Consider the following 24,852-nt stretch of genomic DNA (forward strand, 5'->3'; position numbering starts at 1 on the left):
AACTTCCACTTCTTCCTGTGGCCACTCGATGTTCAGTTTGGCCACAGCACGTGTTAACACGTCCACAAGCTCTTCTTGAGCGGGGGAGTGAAGAGGTGAATTCACCTGCACTCCACCCACCTCCAGGCTGAACTGGTCTGACCCCTCGGAATCGGACAGCATCAGCACTCGGTTATCGATCTCGTGGGAAGATGCCGCGGCGCGGGCTTCCTCACGAGGCGGAAGAGCGTCTGAATCATCGGACGAGGATTGGGAAGATGCCTCAGAATGCCCGCCTCCCGTCGCGAGATCCAGTTGTGAGCCCCATGATCTACGCCGCCGTTCTGCCTCAACAGATGCGGGACCGGATCCCTGGGGCTCGCGAGCCTGGCCGCTCTCATTAAACACGGCCAGCCATGAGCGCAGCACCCGGAGCGGCAGCTTCTCACACTCGCTGCAGGCGGCACCCTCAAGCGCCGCCTGAGCGTGCTGCGCCGCCTGAGCGTGCTGCGCCCCGAGACACTGCACACACAGCTGGTGTGTGTCCGAGCCCGTAATGAAACGCGGGCACGGTTGCACACACCTCCTAAACTGCTCGCTTGCCATGCTTTCGCTTGCTTTTAGTGACAGACAACAGTAAATATGACAAACAATATCACACAGAGCGCCTTGCTGAAGAGCAAAGACTGTCTGTTGTATGAGATGGCGCCTTCTTATAGCTTCCGTGTATGCCGTCACCTACTACGTCATGACGTAGCACCAATCGGATTGGTGGCAGATTTCATTCATACTTCAGAGACGTCACGCCTGGGGCGTTCCCCAGAGTGTCGTCACTCGACGACGCAGTGCAAGTTCCCTCGATAAAGGGAACTCACAAAACCAGGCCCGGCGCCAGAAGGGGGGTAGGGGGAGGCTTGTCCACGGACCGCATAGTCATCGCTGTTCTGAGCTTGAGACGGACTTGATAATAGCGTGGAATTTTCTCACTCAAACCACTGCCAACTGCTGCAGCTTCTGCTTTAAGAGTGAAACGCTGCACATAACTGCTTGTCTAGGATATGTAATCCTCTGTAAGAATTCGTAATAACTGCATATTTTCAGCGAAGGAGCTAGCAAAAGATCCAGTGTGTATCTGTATTTGCACTCGTTAAATGATTACATTTCCAACATGTTTTCGCTTCGGTGAGTAATGTAGCCAATCACAGACATGTTTGTGGACTTCTACAACGGATTTGACCAATCACCGGTGTTCAATTTGGAATCACTCACCGCTCGAGCATTTGTCCAGGCGCTGAGTTCAGTTAAACACGCGCAGCAATCCTCTGTAAGTGCAGACTTTGTGAAAATAAGAGATTCATTGTATACCAACATCACTGCGGAACTTTGTGAGAATGCGTTTATTGAATGAGTTACAACTTTTAGGCAAGGCAAGGCAAGGCAAGTTTATTTGTATGGCACATTTCATACCCAATGGCAATTCAAAGTGCTTTACATAGAAATTAATTAAAACAGTGTTAACAAATGCATGAGAAAAAAGAATACCATATGGACGAATAAAAATTTTAAAACAAGCATAGTTAAAACAGTTGTAAAGATAATAATAATAATAAATAATAATAATAATTATATAAAAAAAATAAGATACAATAAATTAAAATGGTCAGATCCACAATAATGGTCTGATATGAAATTAAAATATTCTTCAGTTTACAGCCTACATACATGTACCATCTTTATTAGAACACCTCTCATTCATTTCTTTCTCAAACATGTTCATAACATCCATTTTAATCACTATTCCCTGATTTTTACACAGGAACCTTCTTGTTAAACCCATTCTTACTCATCATACCCTTGTCGCAAAAATGAAAAATAGTAAACCTAACAACGAAAAAGAAATTATAAAACAGTGTAAATACATCTGCAAAATCACCCTATTAAGTGATTTTATTATATATATATATATATATATATATATATATATATATATATATATATTATTCAAGCCCCAGTGCATGATGCAAAAACCTGTGTCAGAAAAGTGTAGTATCAAAGCTACTGTAGAGTAGTTTTTACTTAATTTTATAACGTTGATATTTATGCTTTAATTTCTACAAGCTTGAATTGAGTACTAAGAATTTACTTTGTTGTTTTAATTCTTGCCTGAACTAACTTTTTCATGAAGAAATTGCTTTTGTTTTTTTCTATAGTATTTACTTCACAAAATCATTTTTAGCTACACAATGGCAAGTGGAAATATTGATTTAATTCATTTGATTCAGAAGAAGAGAATTATGCAGGGTCATCTACAAGTTGAGGTGTCTGGTAATGGACACCAATATTTTAACGATTCCGAAAAGATGAATCACTGTCGGACCATCTGAGATTTCAGTACGGAGATGAAGGTTAGGATCACGATTTTTCAGTATTACAGCGCAATATGAATGTTTTAGCACTGTTGGATTTGATACAGTGTTTGGAACCAGAAAACACGTGATGTTTTGTCACGTGACAAGTGACACGTGATGTCAGATTTTACAAGCAGATACCTGGGAAACCTATCCATTAGAATTCCTGTTTATCTGAAGGGCAATTGCTCGGCTGGCGCAGAATCCACTGGAATCCATCTTTCCTTATGGCATGTTAAACCGAACAGTGTAGCATATTAAACATATGTTCACATACTATATAAAAATAGGTCTATGGAAGAAGTAGTGACCAAATACAGTAATGACTAAACTTACTGTTTTTACTGTTTGCAAGTTTTAAAGTGTACATAACACACACAGTTTCTGCCAAAAATCTCGTTACTCTTTACATATAGAGTAGAAGCGACGAGAATTCGTTTTTGTGCAAAAAAAATAAAAATAAAAAACTAAATAAGACTTATATAGTAATAGGCCAATTTCAAACTAAACTAATCATGAATCATTCAATTCATGATTCGGATTGCCATTGTCACCTGATTTCAGCAGTTTGGCGGTTTGACACATGATCCAAATCATGAATCAATATGCTGATTCATAACGGTTCGAAACTTTGTTTTGAAATCGGCCCATCACTATATAAGTCGTTTTTTGCACACAAAACTATTCTCATCGCTTCATAAAATTAATTTAGAGGCACTGTAGTGAGATGGGCTTTGTGATGACGTCTTTAGTGCCTTTTATGGGTCTTGAAAGAGGAAATGACATTGGTGTCAATAAAAGTCCGATAAAAATAATACAAAAATATCTTCATTTGTATTCCGAAGATGAACGGAGGTCTTACAGGTGTCGAACAACATTAGGGTAGGTAATTATTGACAGAATTTTCATTTTTTGGGTGAATTTGAGGCTGACACAGTAACTTCTAAAGAACAGTAACTGGTGTTAAGGAGTTCTGTCTCGGATTGTCCTGGGATTTTGGAAGTTACAGTTAAGACAACCCATTATTTTATCAATAAAACAACAGAATTGACACAAGATACTTATCCACGTGATAAATTTGGTCTTGAATGTCAGTAACTCTTTTTCGACCAAAAATGAAGTTACTTAGTTTTATCATATTTATAAGAGACACATACACTGTACCGATTCTTGTGCAGGCGTGCAGTGGGCAAAGCTAAAGATTCATGAGCGGGCACACACACACAACATACAGCATGGCATAATCTATGGCTCACTGTCAATTAACTATAAATGTTTGTGCCGATTGCCAACAAAACACAGACATTTGACCTGCGGTTTCGACTGGGACCGGGAACACACTTGCAGAACTCCAGAAAAACAAACTGCATCCACTGTTTCCTTAATGCTGGGTTATTTGGGAAGCAGAACAAAGTTATCTTTCCCTCACAACCATAAACACACTTTTTTAGTGACATTGTTGAATTCATGGTCTAAAAAATAAATGACAGCACTGCCGACGGCTTCTGTAACCTGAATGATGCTTGTTGATGGGCACGCTCTTGCTTTTATTCTTCCAATTCCGCCTTTATGACATCATACACTTTCCGAAACTTCGGAAATTCCTGAAGGAGTGTATTTGGCACAGAAATACGTATATATTGAGTATAATATTTTGAGTTCCTGTTGACTTTAAGGATATAGAATAGCCACATTTGTAACCACATTGTGTTAAATTTTATTCAGATGTTGAATAAAAGACAAGAAAGTCAAGAAGTCTGGTTGTGATGCGCTGGAAAACCCAACCTTTTTATTTTCTACATTTTTGTGACTACAGAAATGCTGAAACATTTTAACACTGAAAAAAGCATGGTGACATCATTACTTGCATCTTTTTTGTCTATTTTTTTTCTTGCTTAGCAAACACAGAAGATGATATTGCACGGCATATAGAGAACAGTAGCTAACAGGAAAGAAGAAAAAAAAAACAATTGGATAGATTTCAAATGAAAAGCATGACGCATTACAACCTGAGAGTAATACCTACTGCATTCCTCCACTGAAAAAACAGACACGACATACAGAGAAAACAGGCCGAGAGAAAGAGAGAAGAAAAAGAAAAGTGTAAAAACAGAACCAGCTTGATACAAGATGCACTGTTCAAAATGGAAACAAGCACTACTTTTGCGAAAGAAAATGTCAGCAAGTTTATTTTTCAGTTTATCAAAACCTTCCTCCTTCTTTATAATAATCATCGCTGGAAGTAGTCCCTCTTGGACCTACAAAAAAATAAATATTAAAAAAAATGAAAAACATGATTTTGTTTTCCAGCTGATTGTCTTAGGCGCTCTCAGTATTATACGGCACACAGAGCCAAGCCTTCTATCAAATAGGAACTCCTTTTCCACGACAACCAACTGGGATAGGAATTAATGATTAGAGCAATCCCAACATTCACATACATCGAGCTATCTAAGCTAGACACTACATTAGAGGATTGGGTCGGGACGGAGCGTAGGGTTTGGGAGAAGGGTTGAGTATTCTGATGCAGACAGCTGCTGTGACGCTTCTGGGTCTTTGACTGTGTTGTGGGCAGAGTAGATCTTGACTCACATTTGGGCTTGATTTATACCACTCTTTTATTCTGTACAAAACAAATCTTAAACGCTGCACCTGGGTCATCTATCTGATATCCCTTACGCGACACCGGAAACCCATGGCCAGCAAACCTAATGCAGCAAATGAAACAATTCTGATTGTACAGCATAGTGAGACGAAAAGCGCTGCTATCATGGGGTTTCTCTTCAGCCCTGCTAATATAAGGGACATCGTTCTGCTTCATTCTTTTCATGATGTTTCCAAGTGGTGTCCTCAATCCAAAGCAGATGCACACAATGCATCCAATTGAAAGGTGAACTGTACAAAATCATGTCCGAACCACTAGCAGAATCAAACAGAAATGGAAACTGCTGAAATATCAATACAGGTTCAACCAATGCTGTGATTTTGAGGGGTCCCAGTTCGGCTTGTTAGATTTTGCAGTTTACCATCAGGCAGGCACAAAGCATTTGTCTATTAAAGAGTTGCCATGTATTCTGACAACACGTTTAGCCAATAACCGGATTTTGGAGGGATCTTAAAGGAACTGTATGTAAGAAATGTATTTCAATGAATCATAAAATGGCCCTGATATGTCACTAGACGTTGAGAAATCGTGCTAATTACAAATACTGACAACAGTAGTTCAGCCAGGATATTGTCATTTAAAAGTTGTTGTTGCAGCCCTCAACTGATGCTGACATGTTGTGTTTTGGCCTGAAGCTCCGCCCTCCACCTATCGACCAATCACAAAGGCAATAGTGTTTGGGAATCCGGTTGCCAGCTCTGCTCTAGTTACCACAGCTGCAGCTACAAACGGTCCTGCTGGATCCTGCTGCCTATCTGGCAACCTCGAGTCAGGGGGAGAGAGGATACACCGCTCTAGTCATTTGAAAGTGATTGCAGTACCAGTTTTGGCCACAATCTTACATACACTTCCTTTAACATTAACATGGACCGCTCTATCCCAATCAGACGCTAATCCGAACTATGTAAGTCTGTTTGAAACCTGTTTGGTGCCACTAGTGGAGGAGATATTACGTCACCTTCAACAAACAAAATTAGACACACACTTCCGCCCTCCCCAAACATGCACACACCAATTCCTGTTTTCTTTGCAGATTTATTAGACTTTGCTCAATGTCACTTACACACGTTCGAACCAAAATTGACATATCAGATGGATAGGCAGCAGTGCCACGTCAATTAACAATCAACCCAGCGACGTGACCCCGCCCCCGGCAGACCTGCTGCCCCGCCCACGCTCCACCCTCTCAGTGTCCGACACGGCAAAGTGAGCAGGACTTGTAGCCCTCCGTCCCGAAAGCCACAGATTGTACTGTTTAGCAGTATATGCCCCAATAAGTTTGACTAAGCTTGTCTACATTGTCCCACTATGCCCTGGTTCGTACCCGTGCAGACAGCAAATAACCTCACAAACGCCAGTGCTTATGCAAAAATTACACTACTTTCGTTCTTTCGTCCCCCCTCCCCCCTTCCACTTTTTGGTTTGGTTAGAAAATCTTTGGATGTGCAGCAATACCCATAAAACAATGATTTGAAGTACAAAGGACAAATCATTCTGGACATTTAAATAACATAAAAAAAATAAACTAAAAACATTATACACTGCTTTTTTTTTTGCCGCAACGATGTCAGTCCTCCGCGGCTGTCTGTCTGGCAGTGTATTAATACAAGGGCCAAAGTGCCATCTAACATACAAACACAGAGGAATGGAAATTCATCGATATATCTACACTTCAGACATAAGGCTGTAAAATAAAATGAATGTCCGTTTTTTTTGTTTTGTTTTTTGTTTTAGTTTTTTTTTCCAAAAAAACCTACTATGTACAAATCTATATTTTCTACAAATACATAAATTAAAACAGAGGTTAAGCGATACAAAAATGCAATTAAATAAACGGAAATCACAACACCGTAGTAGAAGAAAGTGAACGAATAGACACAGAATCACAGCAGTTGGTTTTACCCTGTAAAAAAGAATAGTCAAACATCCTTAGAGTATCAGAACAACACAAGGCTTTAAAAAAAATAAGCTTCTTTTTCTTTCTGCAAGTTTCAGTCCGCTATCACGGACACTCGCCTTTGGTGACTAAAACTGAGCACTTTAGCCAAAACCGTCAAAATAAATACTCGTAAAGCTTTTTTTCCCGAAGTAACATCAACGATTACCAAACTAGTTAGTTCTGCCTTAATCACATAAACTCTCTATACAACAGAACTGTGAAAATTTATTACTATGAGGTATTCAGATATTGGTAAAGACGTGCACGGCCTAATCGGTGGACACACCCACTGGTGATGTGGCGAGGGGGGAGGCGGGGCAAGCGGCAGATCTGGCGGGGGGTGGGGGGTGGGGGGTGGCAGGAGCTTTGGTTTGTCAGCGAGAGTTGGAGAAAGCAAGAGCAATTCCTTTGGTATGTTTTCATTGCATGGTTGCACTGGCAAAAGCACCACGGTGAGAGAGAAGAAATATTCCATTTTTTCTTCGTCAGTGGCCCTTCCACAGGCTGAGGTATTCCGAGAGTTAAAAGGTGGGTGTCGAGAGGTCAACGGCGGTTTAACACTTTGGTTCAAGCAAGGCACTCGTCCTGTGAGTTTAAAACATGTCTGCCGAGGGCGCTGTTATGAGCACGGATGAGTGATAGAGAGCATTAGAGCGAAGGAGTGGAGGAGGAAGGGAGGCAGGGGAAAGACTGGAAACACACCTTCTATTCATCCACCTTTTCATTCATTTAGGCCGTGCAAAGAGAACAAATCTTTGGTATTCTTTGGTATCATTACTTTGATAGAAATCACGAATGGAAACGGACTGAGGTAGCATCTTTGGTTCACACTATAAATATCAGCAGGTTTTTTTTTGTCATTTTTTTTCTGCTTTTCTACATGAGGAAGCAGCACTCTTTTATATAGGCTATGCTTCGATGTTGTAATAGTCGTAAATACCAAATATATTTTAAAGCTAAAACACACCACAAGAGACAACAAGGCCAGATATCTTGTGAGTTTGAGTGAGTCTATTTTATGAAGCGAACGCATCACCCTGCTTCAGTCTCAATAATGCTTTCTTCCTAGTTGTGAAATGCATAGAATGCGCTCCCTCTCTCTCTTACTGGGGTACTGGGTTCAGGCCCGGATGGGGACACTGCGGCGGTGTTGATGGTCGATGCCATGAGAACAAATGAAACAGCCTTCTATCAAGAAATAAAAACAGCATCTAACTGAGCTTAATGGGAAATGAAAGCGATGAATCTAATATGACGGACGGCGCATGACTTATGGGTTTGTGAAAGCATGCTGACAGCCTTAACGTTCTAATAATGAGAAAGTGAAACGTTTCAAATGAAATGTAACACAAAAGCAACCCGAGTTTCCCCCTGCTTCCTCTAATGACAATTAACATATGCATGCATTTGCTCCAGACAAAGCTAATTATGATCAAGTTGAGTTATGTCACCCAGACGTCTCTTCAACCTCATTAAATGAGAGTCTGCGGAAATCATATCTCCTTATAAGCTGTGTTCGACTGATGGATGTGGGTATGAAACGGCGACAGGTGCTAGTTAGCGTATCTTTATCTTTGGTTTTCAGCAACTGGCATTGAAACATTTTAAATACAGGTAAAAAAGGCAGGTTAAAGCTAGCAAAAATCTCCCTGAAATAATCACAAGAAAGGACCGAGGCAGGAATGGGGTGCGGGCACAGACGTGTCCTCACAGAGACATGCTTGACTACTACTAGTTTGTTCAATAGGACAAATAAGAGACTTAATTATATGTTAAATGGATACAGGAGTCACCTGAATGGAACTGTCACAGGTGTCTTGAGAAGAGGAATCAACATAGTTTTGCCTGATTTAAAAAGTGATCATGATAAAATACACATGTTTCTTTGGTTCTACCATCTGTGATTGATAAGAAGATGGCAAGTTCACATGTATTTTAGGTTCCTATGTAGCTTTTCCAACAATTAGGAAGAAAGCACTATCCTGAGGGTGACATTCAGGCAACCTTTGTCAAGATTTTACACCACCTGATCATATTTGAAAACACAGAGGTGAGCCTGCGACATTAGGCATTACACCTAAGATGTCACGAAAACTCGAATCTGACAGAGTGAATAACAATCACTCCACTTTTGAGATGATCATTGATGAGAAAAAGTCCTCGAAAGCAACCGATCACATGAAAAAAGAAAGACTTTGAGGGGAGTGTGTTGAGATGGGGGAACGGCCAGTGATTGGAGTGTAACATCTTTTTTCTTTTTTCTTTTTTGCAGAATGTCAGACATAAACGAACAAAGTCCTAAATGGGGGTCAAAGCAGTCTTTGGTGTTTATCTTTGGATATTATAAATATCGGTACTGTACAAGTTTTAAGGGCAAACGCTGTCTAAAATTGTCTCTTAAGTTTTCTTTGTTTAAAGCTTTTCCACCGAAGTTTTTTTTTTTTTTTCCATAATGCAGCCATTACTCCATCATGCTTTGGTACAAGTGCTGGAGGAGGAGGAGTTGGCCGAGTTGGAGCTGCCGTCGTCCAGCCACTTATCAAGGCTCCGTCGACGCGCGTTCATGAAGAAGTTGCTGACGGTGGCGAGCTCCAGGCCCAGCTGCTGAGAGATGGTGATTTGTAACTCTTTGGACGGGCGCTTGTTCTCTTTGAATATTGCATGTAAAGTCCGACGCTGGACATCAGTGAAGACCAGCCGGGGCTTCTTGGAGATGCTCCCCCGCTCGCCTTTACCGTGCTCCTGCTCCTTTCTCTTGCACGCTGAAAGAACAAAAGGTCGACACGCAAAAGTCAGACAAAATTGACAAACATGTACAAGAACCTACAGACATTCTAAAGCAGTGTGACATTGGACCACAAAACCGGTCACAAGTCGCATGGACATATTTGTGGCAATAGACCCTTTTCACATTTCCGGGTTTCTCAGAAGCGGAAGTCGTCATAGTTGGGTTAACTTTTATAGCGGTGAATGAGAGTATACATTAAATATATTTTTTTGTGTCCCCATTTGCTCAAATAAAAACTCTAGAATAGTGAGTTCGCAACTTTCAAAAAGAGGGAGAAAATAGAGTGAGATTGATAACGGCAGGGAAAAAGAGAGAAAGATGTTAGGCTAATTTATCATCACTCGCATAGACGCTGTAGCCTATCATAAACACCCTTACACCAGCGGTGGTTTTTTGTTTTGTTTTTTTTTGACAAACCTATAAGTGTTATAAATGCACATACATTAAATAAAAAATACAAAATACAAAACTTTGCAGAATTTAAGATATGACCGTTAAAACGCATCATCACACATTCTGTGAAAAGGGCCCATGGGTTAAAATGATCTATTTTTCTTTTATGCCAAAAATCATAAGGATATTAAGTGAAGATCATCTTCCATGAAGATATTTTGTAAATTCCCTACCTTTAATATATCTAAAAATGTATTATTAGTAGCTATATGCAGTGCTAAAGACTTCTTTTGGATAACTTTAAAGGCAATAATCTCAGTATTTCGATTCATCTAGATTGTATATATATTTTCAAATGTATCTACGTCAAATATTGTCATGTCCTAACAAACCATACATCAATGGAAAGCTTATTTATTCAGCATCCATGTGATGTATATTATATTATATGTATTATGTAAATTGACCCTTATGACTGGTGTTGTGGTCCAGGCCCACATTTGTCATGTAGGCCTATGAGTTTTTCTAAAATGGTTCTTAACGAAAATAAGTCAAAAACACGGAATAGACAAAACAACACAAAAACAATGTTGCTTTTTGGAGGGTATGGTGATTTCACGTACACTATAACAAGGTATGTTGCTGTCCGTGGTGCTTAAATCTAGCCACGTGCATGTCAGATACACTATCAGAACCAATATGATCACTTACTGAATGCCAATATTAATAAAAAAAAAACAACACTAATCAACACTAAACGGTAATTTCGAATAAAGAAACCAACTGATGTGTTCCTTCTTTGTGCGCGTAAATTCCCATTTGGCGGCATAACTGTTACGTTTTAACAAACCACAAGGGGGCGCTAAAAGACGGCGCGAAACCGCAGAGCAGGCATTTACTTGAACCATCACACACACACAGACACACACACACACACACTTGATTCGTCAAAGGCAGTCTGCTTCCTTAAACAAATAACCGTCTCAAATCATTAATATGTAAAACAAATCTGCATCTCATTTCTATAATGTTCATTCTAAGCACATTTCCTACACGTGCAAAAGTTTACACAAGTAATAGGCATACTCTTATTTGAATATTTAATATTCAAATAAATTAACAGTACATATTAATAGTAGTTAAATCGTTTCTTAAATAATTAATAAAACTATAAATATCCCAAAAGTTGATATAATGCATTTTCATAAGAGGTACACATTAAATGATACTTTACATTCGAGTCGTGCACATAAAAAAGAACGAAACTATGCACAAGGAAAGCAGTTTGAAACTTTGGGTAAATATTAACAAAAAGCAAATGAGCTCGCTATCATGTGTCATAAATCAAAAGTGTGTCCATGCACAAGGCCACTGTGACGAGACCCAAGCAGATTCTCAGGGAAATAACAGCGAACCTCTCTTTATCCTTCAGCCCATTTGATCATCACATATAGGTACTGTTTGTCTGCAAATCATTAGACAGGCGCCAGATAAGCGCGCACACGAGGGCGAGGGCGCGCCCACGGTCACTCATTTCACAGTGGCTCCATGCAACAAAACAAAACTCCAGCCTAATCTAACGCTCAGGCCTAATAAATCAATATTATAGCATATCGTTATATATATAGCAAGTGTAATATTATAGGCCTAATATATAACAGAAGCAGAATTCAGATATGGGCTATATATAGCCTATATCAACTATTGGTCTGTTGCACATGTTATAATGTAATAATGAATTATTATTATAGTTTTTGATTTAAAGTTAGTTGAAGATTAGCGAAGCCGCATGCGCATTGGGTTCAGACATTCACAGTTTAAATAGACTTCATAAAATGGCTCGTGCCTTTACGTAGCTTTTTACGTAGATGTAAATTTACACAAAATGCAATACATTATTTGATACATTTTAATATTCACTAGCCTAGTGGCCAACTTTTTTTAAATAATAGCTATTACAATAATTTATTTCATGCAAGACCTGAGTTTTTAATTTTCTTTCTATGTATTCACAAATAACATCGATAGAAAATGATTAACGATTATAATGTTGTTGTTTTTTTAATCAAATGTATAGTCATTTATTAAACAAAATACGCAAATGCTAATTATTTAAGGTTCGCTATAATGACAACACTATAATAATAGTCGATAATAATAAAATTAGACCAGGATGACCTTTTAAAATGAATAAATCGGTAATTCTTCATAATAAACAACTGCATGCCAAAATGTAAATATAAAGAGCTGAGGCAAAATGCAGTTGAATATAGAAGCGCGGACGAGAAATTCAAAGCATAATAAAAATCCCGCGTGTGAAAAAGGTGTAAAAGCAGTGATGTGAAAGACTGCTGAGTGGCCTACTGTCTTAAATTACTAAGGAAAAGGAGAAGGGAACTGAATTTGAATAATCAATATACCAATTCTATATTTACCTCTCAGTAGGCCGATCACATACCCTCAACCATGTGTACTCGATCAATAATATACATCACTGTGTCTGGAAACCTTTACTAATTTCAATATCATTTCACGGAATATGAAAATAATCTCGTTCGAATTACGTTCAGTAGTTTATTATTATTATTATTATTATTATTATTATTATTATTATTATTATTATTATTATTATTTAATAATACTCATGCAAAATCAGATGCAAAATTACTGGATTTCTAAGCTTATCGACCCAAGAAAAACAAAAACACCGCACATGAAAATGCATTACGTTAATGTAAACGTATAATCCTGTGCAGAAACGTGTGTAATACACATTTTATAGTATGATGTAAATTCATATTTTACTACGAACGTGGGGCAAAAATCCATTACAGAGCAAGGCCGAACCTGATTCAAACAAACATCATCCCAACCTCAGTTTGCATAATACCCTCACATTGATATTTATAATAAAAGCGAAACTTTGATGTAGAGAAAGGAAACAATGACATTTAAATAAAAGAGTAGACTGATGGTGTTTTCGCTCAAGACTAAGATAGACACACACAAAGAGAGAGCGTACATTTCAAATAAACAACCTATCCTTATACTTATTATTATTTGGTTTGCCACGGTATATCATGGTATTTGTTATTTTCTCTTTTTGTATTTTTTTTCTCAAGGTGGCTTTTTCTCAGATGCATACATAAATTACTCTAGTAACTGTAATGACAGTTATGATGGAGTGGTGGAGGATGCTGTCTTTTCCCCCTCACTGCTGGCTTTGAACGGATCAGTGGCCCCCAAAAGCCGCACGCCAATTGATTCTAATTCTCGTGAGGCAAATTAATGGAGCCCCAATCAGTTAATTATGAAAACATACACAGAGAGCACGTCACGGGAGCTGGACAATAGATGAAGAGATCCAACCAGAAGAAGAAAAACACGTCCTTTTTCTTGCAAACCCAAACACACACACTGCGACACGCGCTCAGAGCTCATTTCAGTAGCGCGCACAGAGAAGTTCAACAACTACGATACAATATACATGTCGTTCCACCACAATACAAAATGTAGATCAGTGGTTATTAACGTTTTGCAAATACGAGTGGACGCAGGGAGACTGCATCCATTTTCACATAGAGACAATGGACGGAGGCCACCGAGGCTTCCAGACGCGCGTTTCTGATCAAACTATTTCTATTGACCCGTCCGTTATCTGCGAGCAACTCAGTCTGAGGACTCTCTAGCTCAAAACAAACAAGAAAGCCAAAACAACCCCATCGCACGGGATCACTTTACCTATAGGCGGTCGATTGTCTACATCGAGAGCGCAACCTCAAGTTTGAAGGCGTTGAAGTACAAATCAAGGTGGCACATCAAGCACATAATACAATCGCACAACCTAAAAAGTACGCTTCGTATGAAACCTCCAAAAAGCGTCGCGAAAACGACGAATGCTGGCCTGTCGTGAAATGCATTTTGAAGGGAAATGAAATGAGAGTGATATACTGTGGAGGAGAGGATAATAAGTGTGTATTACCTATTGTTCTCTCACCTGCGAGCCTGAGCGCTGACATCCTCTGGAACTCAGGCTCCTGCAACCATTTCCACATCCTGCGGAAGGTTTCCCGACCAGACTTGAGCTTGCTCCAGGGCTTAGGGTTCCGGAGCAGGTCCGAGAGCGTCCCTTGCGAGCGGCACAGCACCCTCTGGGCGAAGATGGCTTGCGGAATGCTGTATCTTTTCAGTTCCGTGGTGATCCTTTGGGCTACTTCTTTGGTATTGACCTCTTCCATCTGGCCCGAATTGCTGCCGTTGTTGAGCTGCGATCCGGGCGCGGAGGAGTGGTTCTGCTCCCGCGTGGAGCCCAGCACCTGCCCGTGGCCCTGGGCGTTGAGATGGGCGTGCGGGTGATGGTGGATGCCGTTGATCGGCACCATGCTCGCCGAAGACGCGCTCATGTGCTGCTCCCCGTGTCGAGCCAACATCGCGGGGTGGTGTGCCTCGAATCCGTTGGGTGTGAGCATCTTCTCGGCGGGCATGGTGGCCCCGGGGTGCGCGTAGGGCGGCAGCCCCTGCTGGGAGTTGTGAATGCCGCTCAGTCCGGATCCAGAGAGAGGCGACAGGCTCTGTCCCATGCTGGCCACATCCTTGTGGTAGGGAGAGTAGAGGTTGTTCATCGGGGCTAGACCCCTATCGTCCCTCATCAAGGTGAAGCTCCCGCTGACGTTCCCCGGGATCCTTTGGTGCGGGTGATGGTGATGATGGGGGTGATGGTGGTGATGATGGTGGTGGTGCGGGAATTTGTCGGAGACGGTGGAGATTGGCGGTAAGGGCTGCAGCGGGGTGAGAGTGGTGTAGGTGCTGCTCATGCTCATCCCGGGGGGAGCCTCGCACGCCATGCTCATGGCCGGGTGCAGGTGCGTGGCGAGCCCGGGGTGCTCCGGGGGCCGGTGGTGATGATAGTCGCCGCTGTCCAGGATTGATGCCATGCCCATGGAGCGCGCATGGGCTGACAGGCTGCTCCGATGGCTCCTGTGATGAGCGCTGTCTCCGGTCATGAGATCCGCCGCGCTGGGGACCGGTTCATGGCTCACTCCGTGCAGATCGCCAATGCTCTCCATCGACAGCTGGGCGTTCATTATACGTGCAAGCGTGTGGACAAATCATCTATCTGATATAGCGGAGCAGTGTCCCCAGAAGTGCTCTCATTGGAAAAGTTCTGTTCTTATCTTGAATATTTTTTTCCCCTTTGCTTCCTTTTCTGATTTTTCCCCCTTCGCTTTTTCTGTGTTTTATAAAGTTTTGTATTTTTTTTTTAATGTTAAGGCCCCCGTCCCTTCAGCAGTGCATGGTGTCGGTGTGCTCTCGTCCCTCGCCATCTCTTGCCATGTCTGCTGTTGTTTCGCGCACTGCTCCGTGCTGCGGCTGCCGCTCCGCTTTCCCGCGCATGCGCGCTGATCTCGGCTCCTTTGACGTCACTTATTAAGGACGATGCACCCCATTGCTATTAAATAGGAAAGCCTCCTGCTGGATGTATAGCGTGATCCACCTCACGCTGTTATATCTAATAATAATAATAGGCTACTATTTTAAGTCAGTGGAATGGAATGGATCCCTTCGTGTTATGACAATTACCCTATGCTTAATATTAATAATCAGGTGACCAAACGAAGTCGCAGTATAGGCGACGCGTGAATAATGCATGAATAAAGGTAATTTGTTTGGCAGAACCTCCTTAATGCGATCGGCGCCGAAAACACACTTCCGGGTTCACCTGGGGGCCTCTGCTTGCATTAATATGCATATTCATTAGTTGCTTCTCCAAACTTCAAAGCAATCTTTACATATGACAACAGATATGATCAATATAGCCTATAAACAGCCATGCCGTTCAGCTGAAATAGGAAAGTATCCACACCGACACACACAATTTATAAATGTCTTTTTTTTAATTGCAGAAAATTGTGCAAATATACAGATTGCTGAATGTTAGTCATCCTGTACCATGCAGAGTCGGAGTGTTTTGGGGATCAAGGACAGACGGATTGGTAATAGGCAGAGAAAGGCTGGACAGATGTTTCTATTGTTGCGCTATTAAGAGTAACGAACCAAGCCATCAGGAGTGTGTCCCGCTTCCGTGGCCTGCCAGTATAATGACACAGCACATTACGTTTCATGGATGAACTTCATTCTGCACACAAATGAATAGGCAAAACGCACTTCCATACCAGATTCAATGTACAAACATACGTGTATTTTACAGTTAATGCATTGTTTAACACAATTCACGTGTTGAAAAACGCGTCATGTTTATTTTTTTAATTACAAAACTTTGCAAAATATAGTAAACAGACATATCTTAAAAATATAATAAAAAAAACTAGCTATACAGTGACTGCAGATTGTGTAAAAGACAGATCAAAAAAGGCAAAATAATACCAAAAATATTTGACATGCTGAAGTTTTTGAAAGTTGGCAGAACAAAAATGACCAAGGCAGTTACAAGCCCCTTAATAGAGCCCCACCCCACCCCACACACACATTACAGAGATATCACTTTGCACGACTTCACATTGTTTATAGTCAAAATCGACTCCAAAAAGTCAGTTTCATAATCAGTCAAGCGAAAGAATGGGATAAGTGGACAGTTGGAGCCCGGCGAAAGCGTCCAAGCCCGGGTGGGGTGACAGCTTGCAGTGGTCAGTCCTGGGGCCCCCAGCCCTGGGCCCCGCTCGTGCGCATAGGGGACATGTCAAAGGTGACGCTTCAAGACTCCTGAAGCTAACAGCTGCGGGGGAGGGAGAGAGATTAACTTTTTTTAGACTTTTCCTTGTTTCTTAGGGACCTGCTTATAGTGACAAAACACATACATCTGTCAGGGTCAAGAACAATGCCGTCCGGATTAACGAGTTAAGAAGAACAGACAAAAATGAACAATGTAAATTACGACAAATTAAAAGTCAACTCGGATCATTTGTGAGGATTTGACAAGTGGTTAACGTAACGAGATTGATAATAATAATTAAAACGACAAAAATGCATGCATTGTTATTATGATTAACAACGACTGAAATTACAATGAAAGAGCAACACTGTCCGCTGAAATATAACACCACATAAATGCGCTAAAAACATTTTAGGCCCTCGCTTTTTAGGAATTTACAGTGGTAACACACTCTCCGGCTCAAGATATCATTTATTTTCCACATAAACAAAAATGGAAAGCCATACAGTGCAGGTCACAGACTTTGCATTATCACCATCGACCATTAATTTGATGAAAAAGATCGTATTCAAGCACGAAATTTAGCAGCCAGCCACATCTGCGCACATTCTCATAGTGGTCGATATTTTTCATTCGCACTCGTGTCTCCGTGACGTGCGCAGCGGTGTGTGTGTGTGTGTGTGTGTGTGTGTGTGTGTGTCTTTGGGGGAGATGTTTTTTTTTCTTCTTCTGTTGAGGCCTACCTAGTCGTCTCTCTTTGCATCTGAAACCAGAGTTTGTAAATATTTTAACTGTATACAGCAGTGGCGGAAAGAGCAGTTTGGATATTATTAGAAGAGTAACGCATAAACGCGTCTTAAAATAATCAATATCACAAAAAGGCGCAGGCCAAACAAATTTAATATTAAATTATATTTTGTTATAATTGTTTTATCTAGATTTATATCTGAGACTAATAATATTGATCAGTTATCCGTGGCTATGGATCCGTAGCTATAGCTTACATGATAATCTTCAAATTATTAAACTATACAAAAAAATCATAAAATCAAAAGTCATTAATATTCTCAAATACGTTTTATTATATTTAAAGACAGTAACAAAGACTGAAAGGCAGTGCCAATGAAACAAATATTGATGATAAAAATTGCTTCTCCGCTTAACATTTCTTAATGGGACATAGGTGCGTTCACTCATAAAGAATAATCAATTATTTAAAGACTTTTGCCCTTGAACTTTTCCTCAAATCGTCATAAGTGGAGAACATTTAGAGCCCATTTACTTTAAACGTGAATTAAAGCAAAACCTGAGCTCTAATGCCAGAAGGCTATATGAAACATACAGAAGCACAAATCAATACAGAGTCAAATATTAACACGTTTATAAATAAACAGAACTACAATTTGTTTTTCAAGGACATAAATTTGTAGTAATAAACCGGCAATTTAAATGTTTATCCAAATAACAATTCAGGAAAAAATAAAAATAATCTAGGATCAGGTGTGATGTTTTAAATGAGCCAATACTGTAAAATATGAATAATATAAACCACATCTTTATGCGCTCTTAAATATATCCAATTATATTTATCTAATAAATATATTTACAATTTAGTGCTAATTTTGGAGATATTCGTTGAATTAAAAAAACGCAACTGTTTGAACACACATTATTTAAACAACCCGTTAAATATTATTTTATTGTGAAATGTTTATTATTAGGCATATTATTATTATTATTATTATTATTATTATTATTATTATTATTATTATTATCCTATTAGCCTATTTAAAACTGGATCTTTAACGTTTATGATAGGGTAGCCTATACAAATACCATAACGTTGTTTTATGATATAGATGTGTTTAGTAGCCTAATGTATGACCCTATACATTAAAAGTCTAATTAAATTGGAAACGAATTGATGTAGGCCATTTTAGGATCTCAGAAAAAAAAGGCCCTCTGAAATATTCTGAGAATTCCAGATTATTGTTGGAAGACTCCCGATCTCAGAGTGTTCTGGACAGGGGATGATTGAAATATGCAACAATCGATTGTGGATTACATTAGCGGATCAGTTTCTTCCAATTGAAAGAAGAGCGAAAAGATACAATTACAACAACACTCGGGATGGAATAAGTAACTGAAAGTGTTAATTGATTGTTTTAAGAGGATCAGTTGGAGATCATTTCAAACTAGCGTGTCCACCAAAGCAGCAACAAATTCAGCATGCCGATTTTAATTTAAGATATTTGTTTTTTGTTTTTGTTTTTCCTTTCTCCACGTGCGGAATCAATAAATCGATTACAAATGTGTATCCCATTCACAGCTGTTTCGTTCGGTACAACAGGAAGTGGGGATGTTGCATAGGCTACAACTCATTTTGGCACACGTTTTAAATAGCCTAATAATAAATAAAATATGTATTACCTATAAATAAATAAATAAAAACGATGAATGTGAGTTTATTTTTAAAAAGCCAAATAGATAAAATTCAACGTTATTGCATTTTCCATGACATTGTCCTAAGAAATAAATAAGACTCAAATCTGATTTAAAACTTGGCCCTGCATGTGCACTTGCTTGAGCATTTATAAAATAAATTAATAATTATTTTCAACCACCAGAGAGTATAATTCATGTTTATATAAGAAGTCAATTTAAATCAACATCCCAGCTGATGCAACAAGTTTATATTCTCTTATCTTTATATATATATATATATATATATATATATATATATATATATATATATATATATATATATATATATATATATATATATAATTCCAAAACTATTGTTAAATTCAAAAACTTTTCTTTTATTTGTAGGACTATAGTGTAATTATCTTTATTTGAAATAATACAAATCTTAGTCAATACGCGTGAATGTGTGTTTTAGAGTGACGAATGTAATAATACGAACACACATTATGTTAATTAAGAGTATCCTATAGGTCGTAGAAAGATCTGTTTTGATATATTGATAGGTTTGATATATTTTGTTCGATATGTGACAAAATTCGATTAGATTTAGAAAGCGTAAACTGTAATGATGTAGTGAATGAATGCAGTGACAAGCAAACAAACAATCTGTCTCAACATTTCATAATGCTTACACCTCACATTTCCCTTCATTTTCCCTCTACTTTAAGAAACTTACAGTGTGATTATAGTGTAAAATGGGCGGGCGAGCCAGCCCTTAATCCAATCAGATATAGCTACATAAACACACGAGCCTTCACTTGATAATGAATTATCATAATTAATGAGTATAACAGGTGACCTTCAGCGCGCCAGATATTTTGAGGGCACCATCATGTAGTTTGATCTAATTATAATGAGGCGGTGAAACATAAACCTAAAGCTCAGATATATGTGCAGACACACCCTGTTTCAAGTAACACCATTCAATGCGTGAATGCAGCGCTGACATGATTACACTGTGATTATTTTGAATCGGGTTTATGGGAATCATGGCATGGCGTATGATTTACAGCACTGGAGCAATTTGACAGTGCATAAAAGTGACCCCTGACTTTAACCTTGTTTTCAAGTTCAGGAAACTCCGCAGGACGCCAAATGTCACTGCATCCAGTAAAACAACATATACACTCATCATGCAGCGTTCCTTTCTCTCGCTCTCTCTATCTCTCTCGCTCACCCTCTCTCCACACGCACACCTTCCCATGCTTACCGACACGACGCGCTCTCTATATTATACAGCGGTCCCACCGCGAAAGATATTATCGTTGCCAAATCATGCACAGACATGTACCTGTAAGTTTTGTGTATTATCCACAGTTTGTCGTGGAAAGCAGTCATTTTGTTAAAGTGCATAATATGTTCGGCGTGCTCCGTGGTTTAGGGCGCTTTCTGCATCCATCCGGCGGGTCTTGTCCAGCAGGATAATCGCTTTTCCACCATTTCCACGATCGAATCACACAGCATCCACGGGCAAAAACTCCGTTTCGGTCGGTGTTGTTTGCTTGTCTCTCGGCTCTTGGTTCTGTCTTATCCGTGCATTTAAAGATGCGCGTGCATTTGAATAGCCGCGCGAGCAGTTATGGATCCGGCGCGGGCTGAAAGGGAATCAGTATGCAAATTATTTCAGTAACAATCGAAATGTTCGATCTGTGATCTGCGCACTCGCCTCTCTCTCGCTCTCCCTCTCCCTCTCTTTCAAATTCATAGCCCTCTTAAAACCCATTTCTCTAAACTCAAGTGTTTTTTTTTTTTAATAAACATTTTAAATATTACATGCATGTTATAATTTTTAGTTTGTTTGTATTGTTTAAAAAAAAATGCTGGTCTTGAATTTGAACAAAACAGAATATGTTCAAAGTATTTGGAAACACGATTAAATCATAATAGATTATTCAGCATATTTTTAAATCAGGAGGCTTAAAGCAAAAGATCCAATATGATAATGCACATTGATAATTGTAAAACAGTGCAGACACGAACACAACACAATAAACTTTATATAAACAATAAACCTTGTTTATAATTACAGACAATATCCCGTATCCCTAATATCGTAATTATATTCTTTGCCTTTTCTGTTAAAATATTCGGTAAGAAAGCCATAAAAACGAAATTTGAACCACAGCATAATAATAATCCGCATAAAACACAGACTATATAAGTGAGTCAGAGCTATAATGCCTTTCCAATTTCTTTATTATCAAAAAATGGGATGGTAATGCATGCATTTTATGCATTTTAACGTATTAAAATATATCTAAAATTCCTATGAAAAAAAACAAAAAACTGCAGTGCCTCTGGTCATGATCCATAGTGTGCCTAATGCATTTCTGTAATAAATCAGTGCAAGTACTTTTTTTTTTTTTTTTTTTTTTTTTGTATGTGTTTATTTGTTTGCCTGTGACTGCATTTGAGGACTGCTATGGCGACAGTACATCCAGAATAACAATCACAGAAAGAGACAACCCTAATATTGAACTGTTACATGCATTTGAGCTTCATGTTGAAATTGCAGGCCATCTGCCATTGAGATGGGCTTTAGGATGATGGGTCAAGGGTCACTAACTCAGGGTTCAAATGGCAAGCAATGGTCACTCTATTGAACCCCAGTCTCAGTTCTTCTTAATTTATCTTGAAAATCATGATTGTTTTTACCAAATCATTTAAATGGATATGCTGCATATTACCTTAACAACTACACACATTCCCATTCATACTGTAAGGATGGAGAATTGCTACGGTTGCATACAAATTTGGCTTTGGGTCAATTTATAGCACACACACACACACACACACACACACACACACACACACACACACACACACACACACACACACACACACACACACACACACACACACACACACACACACACACACACACACACACACACACACACACACACACACACACATGTTGGTCTATGTGGTTTACAGGGACTCTCCATAGGCGTAATGGTTTTATACTGTACAAACCTGATTTTCTATCCCCTTACACTGCCCCTGCCCCTGCCCCTAAACCTACCAATCACAGGAAACATTCTGCATTTTTACTTTCTAAAAAAAACATAATTTAGTATGTTTTTAAGGCCATTTGAATTATGAGGACATTTGATATGTCCTCATAAACCACATTTATAGTGTAATACCAGTGTAATACCCATGTAATTATACAAATTTGTGTCCTCATAAACCACATAAACAGGCTCACACACACACACACACACACACACACACACACACACACACACACACACACACACACACACACACACACACACACACACACACACACACACACACATTTGTTTTTGTGACATATGGGGTCATTCCATAGGCGTAATGGTTTTTATACTGTACAAACCGTATTTTCTATCCCCTTACACTGCCCCTGCCCCTAAACCTACCCATCACAGGAAACATTCAGCATTTTTACTTAATAATTAAATTTTTACTTAAAAAAAAACTCATCCTGTTTGAATTATAAGCATTTTGAAAAGGGGGGACATGGCCGATGTCCTCATATTACACCCTCTCCTCTCTCCTTGTAATACCTATGTCATATCCATGTCATTATACACATTTGTGTCCTCATATGTCACAAAAACATGCCCCCACACACACACACGCATGCACGCATATGCACACACACACACACACACACACACACACACACACACACACACACACACACACACACACACACACACACACACACACACACACACACACACACACACACACACACACACACACACAGACACACACACACGCATGCACGCATATGCACACACACACACACAGTGGAATATCTGAATTATTTAGATTTGGTCACAGAGCTGATACCGGTGCTGTTTCTGAACCACAGTGCGGTTTCAGAGCAGACCAGAGCTTGTTGATAAATCAGGCTTTGGCCATGATAATCTTTCATCATTAATATTTAATTAACAGGAGGCAGCTTGGTGCCTGAGCTGTACAGAGACTTAATTTAGCAACTCCGTCCAGCCTTACAGGCACTGGCCCTGTTCAAGAACATTAGCATAAATGTCTGAAATATGTATTAATAATTCAATTAACTGATGGATGGATGGATGGATGGATGGATGGATGGATGGATGGATGGATGGATAGATAGATAGATAGATAGATAGATAGATAGATAGATAGATAGATAGATAGATAGATAGATAGATAGATAGATAGATAGATAGATAGATAGATAGATAGATAGATAGATAGATAGATACTTACTAATTGATCTGCCGACTGCAACAAACCTGAGGGTCACTAGTGTGGACAATATTTCGGTAACATTTGAAAGGTTATTTTGAAAAGCATGGCCTCAGGAGAATGAATATGGTGCTGAGTAGCTCCCAGTCTCTGTTGGAAAGGGATTAAAGAGTTTTCAAAGCCATCTGACTGCCATTTATAGACATATTGACACACAGAGTATAGATCTCTGTTTAGTATAACCTTCATTAGTGGAGACACTATCTCAGCCACTGCTGTGAGCTACACGTAATGTGCCAGAGGTATATGCACACACATTACTCATGCACACACATATGGACGAATGTGAGTTATTTCCTGCATTAATTGCAACCAGTTATTACGGCAGTACTAATCTGACATAAATTAGCTAGAAAACAAATGGAGGGACAGCAGCTCCCAGTGAGAATTAAAGGGATAGTTCACCTCACCTACCGAAAAAAAGAAAAAAGAAAAAAAAGGGTTGGTTCACCCAAAAATTAAACTTCTATTATTAATTACTCACCCTCATGTCGTTGGACACCCGTCAGATCTCCGTTCATCCGCGCACAAATGAAGATTTTTTTGTTGAAATCCGATGGCTCAGAAAGGCCTTCATTGACACCAATGTCATTTCCTCTCTCAAGACCCATAAAGACACTAAAGACGTCATTACAAAGCCCATCTCACTACAGCAGCTTTACAATCATTTTTTGTGACGCGACGAGAACAGTTTTTGTGTGCAGAAAAAACCCTAAATAACGACTTATATAGTGATGAACCGATTTCAAAACAAAGCTTCCTAAAGCTTCAGAGCTTTAGGAATCAGTGTATCGATTCATGAATCGAATAGCATGTCAAACCACCAAACTGCTGAAATCACGTGAGTTTGGCGATACACTGATTCATAACCGTTTGAAGCTTTGTTTTGAAATCGTGCCATCACTATGTCATTATTTATTTATTTTTTGTGCACAAAAACTATTCTCGTCGCTTCATAAACTTATTGTAGAGCCACTGTAGTGAGATGGGCTTTGTAACGACGTCTTTAGTGCCTTTATGGGTCTTGAGAGAAGAAATGACATCGGTGTCAATGAAGGCCTTTCTGAGCCATCAGATTTCAACATAAATATCTTCATTAGTGCTCCGAAGATGAACGAAGGTCTTACGGGTGTCGACATGAGGGTGAGTAATTAATGACAGCATTTTCATTTTTGGGTGAACTTACCCGTAAGACATTTCGGAAGACAAATACATATCTTTTTGATGAAATGT

At 39.4% G+C, this 24,852-nt stretch overlaps 1 protein-coding gene across 2 annotated transcripts; it reads right to left on the reverse strand.

The window, feature by feature from the left end:
* Nucleotides 1–4,143: 4,143 nt before the first annotated feature.
* On the reverse strand, nucleotides 4,144–15,505 carry onecut1 (one cut homeobox 1). 2 transcript variants are annotated; one of them, XM_067419664.1, is made up of 2 exons: nucleotides 14,170–15,505; nucleotides 4,144–9,753 (listed from the first exon to the last, which is right to left on the reverse strand). In XM_067419664.1, exons 1-2 carry the CDS (start codon nucleotides 15,254–15,256, stop codon nucleotides 9,461–9,463), a joined length of 1,380 nt encoding a protein of 459 aa, XP_067275765.1. In that variant the 5' UTR covers nucleotides 15,257–15,505; the 3' UTR covers nucleotides 4,144–9,460. The 2 variants fall into 2 exon arrangements, with proteins under 2 accessions (XP_067275765.1, XP_067275764.1); XM_067419663.1 differs by having other exon boundaries at nucleotides 14,155–15,505.
* Nucleotides 15,506–24,852: the final 9,347 nt, after the last annotated feature.

The sequence above is a fragment of the Pseudorasbora parva genome, chromosome 16, assembly GCF_024679245.1.
Source record: "Pseudorasbora parva isolate DD20220531a chromosome 16, ASM2467924v1, whole genome shotgun sequence".
NCBI lineage: Eukaryota > Metazoa > Chordata > Actinopteri > Cypriniformes > Gobionidae > Pseudorasbora > Pseudorasbora parva.

Excerpts from the sequence above, each read along its gene's own strand:
- onecut1 (XM_067419663.1), bottom strand. The coding sequence starts at position 15,256 with ATGAACGCCCAGCTGTCGATGGAGAGCATTGGCGATCTGCACGGAGTG. Across the intron at positions 9,754-14,154 it reads CGCAGGTGAGAGAACAATAG|CGTGCAAGAGAAAGGAGCAG; the intron begins GTAATACACACT and ends TTGTTCTTTCAG.